Source organism: Spinacia oleracea, chromosome 2 (assembly GCF_020520425.1).
Source record: "Spinacia oleracea cultivar Varoflay chromosome 2, BTI_SOV_V1, whole genome shotgun sequence".
Classification (NCBI taxonomy): Eukaryota; Viridiplantae; Streptophyta; class Magnoliopsida; order Caryophyllales; family Amaranthaceae; genus Spinacia; species Spinacia oleracea.
Window position 1 is genome coordinate 55,295,137 of NC_079488.1, and position 10,764 is coordinate 55,305,900.

At 38.3% G+C, this 10,764-nt stretch overlaps 1 protein-coding gene across 1 annotated transcript; it reads right to left on the reverse strand.

The window, feature by feature from the left end:
- Window positions 1–1,899: 1,899 nt before the first annotated feature.
- On the reverse strand, window positions 1,900–8,748 carry LOC110800597 (cell division control protein 48 homolog E). Its single transcript, XM_022005909.2, has 9 exons — window positions 8,581–8,748; window positions 8,277–8,442; window positions 6,954–7,182; window positions 4,744–5,510; window positions 4,424–4,645; window positions 4,242–4,313; window positions 3,873–4,154; window positions 2,915–3,274; window positions 1,900–2,401 (listed from the first exon to the last, which is right to left on the reverse strand). The coding sequence occupies exons 1-9, from the start codon at window positions 8,604–8,606 to the stop codon at window positions 2,108–2,110; spliced, it is 2,418 nt and encodes an 805-aa protein (XP_021861601.1). The 5' UTR covers window positions 8,607–8,748; the 3' UTR covers window positions 1,900–2,107.
- Between the last annotated feature and the right edge of the window lie 2,016 nt (window positions 8,749–10,764).

Below are 10,764 nucleotides of genomic sequence, written 5' to 3' on the forward strand. Positions count from 1 at the left end.
GGCATGTGTGGCCTTGCAAGAGTTGGAAACCTCCTACTAAAGGGGTGTAGCTGGAAGGTAGGTAACGACATGAAGGTGGTGGCGGGTAAAGATACATGGATGGATGGTCGAGTGCCGGAATATAAAGGTAATGTAACTCTCCAGGAGGCCAGGACCTGGAAGGTTGGGCATTTTGTTCACCAACAAGGAGGGGGTGGAATCACGATAGAATTAACTCATGTTTCGAATTTAAAGATGCGAAGCAGATAGTGGCGATGGAACCACCATAAGAAGATAAGGACGACTTCCTATACTGGAAATATCACAAGTCGGGGAGGTAACGGTGAACACGACTTACGCAATGCTACAGAAAGCGAAGAGGCGTACCCCTGCTACGCTAGGTGACCATTTTACTTTCCATAAATTATGGTCCCTTAATATTTCCCAGAAATGGAAGCTATTCCTTTAGAAGCTGATTTACAATGGTATCGCTGCCAAGGAGAATCTTCACATAAGAGGTATCCAGTTAACCTTAGTTTGTGACCATTGCAGGGAGGAGGTGGAGGATCGACAACATATTTTCCGCCTTTGTGACATAGCAAGGCAAACTTGGAGAAGTGGAAGTTTAGGCATCCACTCAAAAATCGACATTGACCTACGCTTTGTGGACTGGTACTCTTTTATCTCCAACTCTTCTTGAGCCAGGATGGATTAAATGGCCATAGGTGTACTTATTCATTTGTACGCTATGGAGTATTTGGTTAACTAGGAATAACAGGATTTTCCGACAAGAGGTGACTAGTGCAGTAACAGTGTGAAGCATTATCACTCTTGGGATGGAACAACATGGCCTGATTGAGGCTAATAGTGAATGGTTATTGAGAAGCCTACACCCCCCCCCCCCCAGAATGGTCCTTTCTACACATCGGGCTTCCTAATAGCTATTCTCACACAGGATGAGTGCACTGCTCTGCAGACCCACCCACATCTCATCGATGGAGCATGGAAGAAGGACACCCACATTGCTGGAGTGGGGTGATTATAGAAGAGGAATATCTAGAGAGAAAGGGAGAACTTGTGGCGGGGCTACGTTCGGTACAACAGCATCAACTTTTCAAGCAGAAGCCATGGCTTGCCCTCCACGGCCTTACGTGGGCGTCCCGGCAGGGAATCCAAGCGATTAATATTATGTCTGGCTCGCAGGAATTGGTGCTCTTAATTAGGGACAAAGAAAGGCAAAGCGTGGAACTAAAATGGACCATAGGTAAAATACCACGGCCTTACGTGGGCGTCCCGACAGGGAATCCAAGCGATCAATATTATGTCTGACTCGCAGGAATTGGTGTTTTAGGGACAAAGAAAGGCAAAGCGTGGAACTAAAATGGACCATAGTTAAAATACGGACAACAGGCATGAGTTTTCAATGGTGTTGTGTCACTTATGTCAACAGAGAAGCAATTCATCCAGCAAACAACCTTGCTACTTCTGAGACAACCTCTCTTATTTCCTTTTCTAATAATTTGTTCTTTCTTTGAGCACATGTCAAAAAAAAAAGTAACTTATTTGGGTTCTTGTATCCCAAGAAGAGAACATTTGAATACTCTGATACTTAGATGAAAACGTGACAAACAAAAGAGTAGTTAAGAAGGATGTACTCAAAATTATCGGCTTTGATGACACACACATCTCATGTGATGTTTGGTTTAACTTCCTAAACTTTGGATAACTAATAGGAATCAGAAACAAGTCCTAAATCAAATAGGAAACGAAAATCATATCCCAATTAAAGTAAAAACAATTTCTAACATGTACACAACAACGATCTGATCTCCTGGAAACCACCTACATTACTAATAGGAATCTAATACGGAGTATTGAATTCAACGAGTAAGATGGATGAGAAAAAAAAAACAGGCAGAATGACATGAAAAGCAACATGTCATTTAAAATATTAACAAGTCTGAGGATTAACAAAAGCTGCTCCTGGCAACCAAATCCAACATCAGGATGTATAACGGAAGAAGGTTGAAATTACGAGTAAACAATTTTCTTACAAAAGAAGCAACTGCATGTCATGTCCTCTTAAATGATGCATTGTTAGAATGAAATTAAAATTTGAATTGGTAACCTAATTATAGAGGTCATCTTCATCAGCTCCACCAGCAGGGGCAGCAAAAGCATCTGTACCGGCAGTTCCAGTTCCAGAAGGGGTATTGGCAAAACGGAACTCAGTGCCGAACCCTCTCGACTGTTGTAAGGTCTGGGCAAAAGCTTGGTACTTACGAATATCAGCGTCACTCACACTTCTGCGGGCAAATTTCATTGACTCCTCAAAATGGGCAGCCTTGATTTCAGCAACCTCTTCCTCATCCTCCTCCATGGCCTCAGGGTTCTCGCTTCTCCTTTTCTCCTTTTCAATGTCCTGTAAATAACAAATGATCCTTAGACAGTTTCTTTATTTTTTTAAATTAAGAAATCTACAAATCTAGAGAAAAGAAGGCTGTGTAATTTTCAATGGAAAAATTATATCCAACTTCCTAATCTAAAGGGTAACTATGCTATTTTCACAGTTGCGTATATTTAGAGCCTGCAGGCCAGAGGTACCACATTACTACCACATCACTTCCCGGTTAAGACGGTAACTACATCTCCCTCCATCCCATTTCTATGACTCCGTAAAACTCTCCCCAGTTAATCACAACCTAGTGACCATGAAGATGACAACCCATCAATTCATCAAACAAAAGCCCATATTCCCACAAATCGCAAATAAGTACTTCATATTATAGATTTGAATGTCACACGATGCATCAACTGAAGCGAACCAGATGAATGAGAGGGTTGGAAACAAAAGCACTTTTACATTACCTAAAATAGCAGGCAAAACATAAGATAAACCATCAAAATTCATTCTACCAAAGCCAGAGATACTTGCCTTCTCGATATTTTCTCTGATTGCGTATTTGCAAGCTCGTTGGCATATTTCAGTGATATCTGCCCCACTAAAGCCCTGGGTGTACTTGGCAAGTGCTCTAATATCAACATCTTTGGCAATAGGTGACTTCCTTAAGGCAGCCTTGAATATGGAATAACGGGACTCCTCATCTGGAAGAGGAATATAAATAAGTTGATCCAGACGACCTGGTCTCAGAAGAGCTGGGTCAATAATATCAGGTCTATTTGTGGCTCCAATGATGAAAACAGTCTTTTTGGCTGACATTCCATCCATTTCGGTTAAAAGTTGGTTCAAAACCCTGTCAGCAGCGCCACCTGCATCACCTTGACTGCTTCCTCTCTGCGTAAGACACCCACAGCAATCAGCAAGATTGATAATGAAATGAAAACTAAAACAAAAGACTCATAGATGACAAAGTGCAAATGTGCAATCACTAATATTTACTAAGGGTCTAAGGTATGTTTGAGAGACATCATTACAGATTTATAGACCAATGGGAAAACACAATCAAGGAAGTGACACCCTTCCCAAACCTAATAGCACAAATTGAACAGTTTGAATCAACATATAATTGTAAGACATTAAAGGTTTTGTGAAGAGAGCTTGTTTCAAGCTGTGACATCAGTATGCCTTCAGATTTTTTCTTTCTATGGTATTCTCTATTTTCTTTCAAGAAACCTATAAAAATGCCAGTTGTGAACGGAGCTTCGAATATTCAACGGCACTGATACATTGATAGCAGATACCATAAATAAATAACTATCTCAATATCAGACTAGACACAAAAGAAGACACCAGATCTCATCAATAAATAGCATGGAGAAACTGAGGTAAATTCAGCCAAAACAGGTGAGCAATGGAGAAACTAAGGTAAGGTCAGTCAAACAGGTACAATGGAGAAACTAAGAAGTTCAGCTAAACAGGTATGTATCCTCACCTGAGTTGCAATTGAATCAAGCTCATCAAAGAATAGAACACAGGGAGCTGAACCACGGGCCTTGTCAAAAATCTCTCGAACATTGGCTTCACTCTCTCCAAACCACATCGTTAGCAATTCAGGTCCTTTTATACTGATGAAATTTGCTTGGCACTCGTTGGCAATAGCCTTTGCCAGCAAAGTCTTTCCACATCCAGGAGGCCCATAGAAAAGAACTCCCTTCGAGGGAGACATACCAAATTTCTCGAATTTTTCAGGATGCTCCACGGGATATTGAACAGTCTACAATAGGAAAATGGAAAATGTTCAGCCGACAGAAATACAAAATAGAATACAAAAAATGGAGCAATTAAAGGCAAAACAAAGCACCTCTTGAAGTTCCCTTTTGACATTTTCTAGGCCACCAATATCTTCCCAAGAGACATTGGGAACTTCCACAACCTGAAATACCAAAGACAGTCAGACAAATGAACAGAATTGGAACTGGATACTAAGCAAATCAACAGAATAGGAACTTGATACTCATTATTAAATCATAACAATAAACCAACCGTTTCACGCAGGGCAGATGGATTACTCTGCCCAAGAGCAGTATGGAAGTGTTCATTTGAAACAGCCATTGAATTAAGGATCTCAGCATCAATAGTCTCATCTTCCAGATCAATTACGTCCATCTTCTCTCTGATACATTGAAGTGCAGCTTCAGTACATAAGGCAGCCAGGTCAGCACCAACATAGCCATGTGTTTCCTTGCAAATTTTTTCCAAATCAACCTGTTTGGTGGAAAAGGAACCCAATCAAACAAAATATTGAAATTAAAGCAGAGAGTATTATAAGATCGATTTTCATAGGATAAAGAAGAAGTTCATACATCATCTGAAAGCTTCATGTTTTTAGTGTGAATGCGGAGAATCTCAAGTCTCCCAACTTCATCTGGAACACCAATATCTATTTCTCTGTCAAATCGACCAAACCTTCTCAGTGCAGGGTCAATGCTGTTTGGACGATTAGTAGCACCCATAACAATAACATGTGCCCGTGATTTAAGCCCATCCATAAGAGTCAAGAGTTGGGAAACAATACGCCTCTCAACCTCTCCATTGGTTTTCTCTCGCTTGGGAGCAATTGAATCGATTTCATCAATAAAAATGATGGATGGAGCATTCTTCTCAGCTTCTTCAAAAGCTTTCCTTAGATTGCTTTCACTTTCCCCAGCCAATTTTGACATGATCTCTGGCCCATTAATACAAAAGAAGAATGCACCAGTTTCATTCGCCACAGCTCGGGCTATCAACGTCTTTCCAGACCCAGGAGGTCCATAGAGCAAAATTCCCTTAGGTGGCTTGACACCAATAGATTTGAACAACTGTGGGTGTCTCAATGGCAGTTCTACCAGCTCCCTAATCTGGGCCATCTGTTTCCTAACACCACCCACGTCATCATAGCCAACCTCATCTAATCTATTCTCATCTTCTCGTTTAACTGGCTCACCCTCACAAAATATCTCAGTATCCGGGGCAACCACACAATATTCAGGAGGGTCAGTCTCTATAACCTTAAATTCAACACTTCTCATTCCACCTCTCACAAGAAAAAGGTCTCCTTTCCTCACCGGCCGGTAGGCTTCAAGAAAATAAGCTGAAAAGCACACACAAAAAAAGGTTCAGAAACTGATCTCACAATAGATGATTACATAGAATTAAAACAAGGACATTCCATTCAATAAAGGCTGTTTAGACAACAGATTTTTAACTTGCCAATTTGTGATCAATGTTCCATAACAAGTGTTTCAAAAGACCACAAGACATCCGTTATGAACTTAGTGGATCTTTAACTGTAATTTCTTATAAAAGCTTGCTAATATAAATTCCGATGCTCCATTTTCTTGTTCAGTTGATGTTTTAGGCTTTTTTGTTAATAGCTACTAACTACGCAATAAGTTTTTGTGTTTAAGTGCAATAGAAAGCAAAGATTATGCTCTCCTTCCCGTAAGATCCTATATTAAAACCAAACTTACTCCCTAGTGAAATAAAAAAATAAGAATTCTTATGGTCCCCGTTCTTTTTCCCTTGATGTTATAGGCATTTCCATTAATAGATAATAATTTGATTGATGGAGCGCATTTATGTCGGAGCAGAGATTAAGGCGCTGCTCTTTGGAGTTCTATCAAAACCAAACCTTCTCCAAGTATGATAAGCAAGTAAAAAGAAGGTTGGGAAAAAGATAGTTTATAAGTTTTCAGTATTGGTTATGAGAGAGAGAAACTAAACCCAATACAGTAACCTTAATCCTTGTGTAAAGTCTCCCTCTGACCCAAATCGACTCCCAAGGTTCTTGTTCTGGATGTCTCAAAATACTTTGCGTTTTTCTCTCTTAATTATCCACTTTCTCTTACTTTTTCTCTTCACTTTCTCTTTCTTTAACACAACAGTACAACACCTCTTTTAAAAAAAAATCTCTGCTTTTTTGTGACAATGTAATTATTCAAGTAAAACCTGATGGACCAGAAAGTCATGTAGCCTCAGAGATCCATAATGTCTTCATATTTCATCAAGCTATGCTGGAATAAATGATGCTCTAGAGTGTAGACTACATGTAGACTCAAGGGACTAGCACACTAATTAAGCAAAATTGAAGATATATTTCATAGATATATTTCACAAAGAACGATTTAACTCTTTATGTCATCAACTTAGCATCATCCTTCAAAAAAAATTGTACAAAACACTCCCTCAAAAGACTCACTCAGAGTACAGGTCAGTCATTAATCATTCAGAAAATACCCCATTTTCCTTCATTCCATGTTTGAATTAAAAAAAAGATGTTCAAAAGTTGAAAATAATGAAAATGTCCAATAAATCTATATAACAGGAACATAGTTCATGTCTAGTGAATCTTTACTTCGCATCCCCATTCTATTAGAGTAATTTCAGATGAAAAGCACAGATAATGAAGAATAATAATAAAAGAAAAAGCGTGGAGTCATAGCTATAGTGCAAAAAAATAAATATGGAACATTGGCCTGAAATTTGTGATAACGTTAAAAAAGAAATTTCAATGCTATGGTAAAGGAAAACTCACGCTTCAGGAATGCATCAAACAGATTGCCAGTGACACCCTCAATGGTATCATCAACAGGAAGAATATGGACACGCTTCCCATATTTCACATCAGGACACTGGTGTACAGAAACCACATCACCAAGTCGCACTCTCAAATTAGATCTCACAACCTTGTTCATCCTAATCTTTGGTTCATCACATGTCTCATCAGCGAGGGCAATGCAAATTGTGTCTTTCCTTTTCTTTCCCTGGAAATTGTCCAAAAAACAGAACGCAAAAGTCAGACCTTCAAATATATTTTATTTCTCCCTCAAAAAACCAGAACAGAAATTGCAGTAGTTAAATAACAATTCTTTGGCAGCTTTAGCTCTCCTGTCATAATCATAGATAATTTCGATGGAGCACTTGGTGAATCCAACATCAAAAGATAAGAGAAAGAGCTTCAGAATACTCAACATCTCCTACTCATAAGTTGAAGTAGGAGAACAGTTGAAAGTTTACAGGTATGTCACAATCAAATAAATCTACTGATCCCTCAATTTGTCCATTTTAATTCTAGCTCGACATAGTCGCCGCATCAATCTACATCTTTCACTAATTTATAATGAAGCTTAGAAACTCCAAACATCAATCACCACCAAGCTCGTTGCATAAGGTGCCGTCAAAGTCTCACTTGACCCAGAACAAACTAAATAGACAAATATGGTCTTCACCCGATATTCCCCAATCTCAAAAAGGGCCTAATATGCACCCAATACATCAGAGTATCAGACCCCAAAATCCACACCCACACCCAAAAGAATTAGTAGGAATTTTACAAGCTTCTAGCATCAGAACCCATAAAAATCTTCAACTCCAATTATGCAAATTTCTTTAATCATTTCAAACACAACAACCCTCCAGGTGAGGAGTTATTTTTCCTTTTCCATTTTTTTGGTAAACAGCAAAACCTTCAGCTTCACATATACACAATTAACACCTTAGAACGGAAATAGGTCAAAGCTCATGAGAAAGAAGCAATTGATTGGTAGAAGTAAACTAAACGACATATCCAGCAAAATTCCCCGAAAGCCTTTAATAAAGGGAAAAACTCGAAGATTTTCCAGTACCTAAAAACATCTCAATAACCTCTTCAATCAAATTATGAGTATCAGATTCACTACCCGCAACACAGAATAAACTCATAAAGCTCTACACAAACAACCTAACCAACAGAACTTCAAAAACACAAAATTGTTATAACCCTAACAAACTTGGAACATCAAGAGACAATACAACAATAGAAACAAAAGAAATACAACAATATAACCAAATAAAACATTATCAATGTAAACCATTATACCTTGATTAGAACAGTATCGCCGCGAAAAAGCTGAAGCTTCTCCATGGTATCAGGATGCATAGCAACAACTGCATTATCATCATTGACGGCTTCATCAACAACCAACCGATTTGGCGACTTCTTGCGCTCAAGAATCGCTGTACTATAGTCTCTTTTGGTGCCCTTACTGTGAAATTTTTACAAGAGAAAACGAATTTTAAGTAAAAATTCAATCCAAATCGGAAATTTTAGATGGTAAAATAAATTGTTCAATTAAGCGTGACATCGAGAAAATGATCGAGATCTTTGGAAACGAAAAACTTACTCGGATGATTCAGGTTTATCAGCCATTGGTAGTTTGTTGAGTGCAGAGGAAGCGGCAGAGCGAGGAGAGAGATTGGCGACGAGTTGAGGTCAGATCTGATTGTGTTCAAAAGAATAACGTCGACAACTTGTAATTCATAGCCCTTTTATAAAACCAAATAGGAAAACAATTAGACTAAGAATAAGAAAGTACTAACCTTAAAAAATTAAAAAAAATTAAAAAAAATTAAAAAAAAAAAAGGCTAAGAAAGTAGTACTCGGTAGTTTAGTTCAGACTTGTATTCGTACGGGTTTGTCAATTTTCGTACATCTTTGTTTTATTATATCATTAATATTTATATTTTTTGGTGAATAATGTGGAGTCATGCTCCTTGTATTAAATAAAGAAAATCACACTCAACGAAAAAATAAATAAAGCCACACCAAACAGAAAAAGGAAGCAAATAAAAATTACTACAGCTAGAAAAACATCTCATAGCACTAAGCAGCTACTGCTGGTACACGGCGAAGCAACGTTACTCCTCCCAACTCCTCCAAGTAAACAGCACGAACGCCCGGTGGAACCGCCTCCATTATCACAAGTTTGGGTGACAACCTAATTCCATAGTTTGCAACCAATCAGCTGATCTGTTAGCTTCTCTAAAGCAATGTTGTACCACTACATTGCACTCATGTTTTGTTGCCATCTCTTTGCATCTCCTGATGATATGATAGTAGGGAGAGCTAGAGTTATTATCCTTTAGCAGGATTCGAACAACTACCTGTTAATCCACCTCTAGGAGCACTCGCTTCAACCCCTTGTTTCATGCTAATGCGAGACCTTTTAAGATAGTTAACAGCTCTGCTTTAATGCTCGAGGACACTCCACATTCAACTGCAAACAGCCCAAGAATCTCACCTCTGTGACCACACATGATCCCTCCTGCACCAGGTTGCCCCGGGTTACCTTCAAAAAATAAAAAAAAGTAACTGAGAGAGGAAGATTACTAGGAGAGAGTCTTGAAAAATTGATCGATTGAATCAAGAAAATTATGATTAATTAAAGCTTGAATATGGGATATGGAAAATTGAAAAATAACTTTTGATTTATGGGGAATCAAAAGAATGCGAGAGAAATCGGGAAGAATGGGATTGACTGCAGATTGCAAGTTCAATGTAAGCATTAATGAGAGACGTAATTCAGGAAGCCTTTTTTTTTAACAAAACAAACATATTTGGGCCCTAAAAATTGGGCCCTCAAATTTTCGGTGGCCCTGTGCAGTAGACCAGATTGCACAGGGCCTTAGCCGGGCCTGAAAAGAACCTTAATAATTCATACAAAGGTTCACAATCCACCAACAGTTTCATACATAAGAGATGTACAATTGAGAGATAAAATATGAGGAACATCATCCAATTTTGTAGGTTTTATTAAGATGCAACCATGGACAAATCATAGCTCAAAACGACGATCCATCCTCTCAAAAAGAGGCCATGTGTGTCCCCAACAAGTTAAATCCGACGGTTGATTTCTGGAAAACGAAAACTTTGTCAAGGTTGTCCCTGAAAATCCGTACATCTCTCACTTACTTTCTCTCCTCTCGTTTTGTGTGTCTGAGGTGTCTATCTCATAGACTCACACTCCTTTTGCTGCCCAAATAAGATAGCCAAAGGAAACCATAAGCTTCTCAAAGAAGCCTCAAATTAAACCATCCTTGGACCACAACAACAAGCGGAGTTTTGGGGCTTTCACTTAAAACACAAGCACAAATAATTAACATAACTTATGCACATAAATGGTTGGACCCACAACATACAAGATATGACATTACTTAAAGATATCATCTATTCTTAAATTCACGTATACAAGGTCCATTATTTATTAATAAATTTTTTAGCAAATACTTCGGATAATATTTTATAAAATCATTTTTACATTAGTATATATTTGACCCAAATGATTGGTTCGATCCTATCTTAGTACAATTTCATTATCTAAATTTAAGCGACTCAAGTCACATACATACTGCCACAATTTCCTTCGAGAGGCGATATTACAATATAGTTCATTGCCAAATTAATGTGAATGACATGATTTTGTCCTTTGAGAAAATGTGAATGACTTGAATTTGTAGGTGAAGGAAATAGTGCCCTTGGTCCAAGTATGCATATAATATTAAGTCTAATAAATGCGGTTCAGTATTAA

Bases quoted from the DNA above. Each gene is read 5' to 3' on its own strand.
- LOC110800597 (XM_022005909.2), bottom strand. From the start codon at position 8,606: ATGGCTGATAAACCTGAATCATCCGA. The intron at 4,155-4,241 runs GTGCTTTGTTTT...TTCCTATTGTAG, and splicing joins TCAAAAGGGAACTTCAAGAG to ACTGTTCAATATCCCGTGGA. The intron at 3,275-3,872 runs GTGAGGATACAT...TGTCTTACGCAG, and splicing joins TTGATTCAATTGCAACTCAG to AGAGGAAGCAGTCAAGGTGA.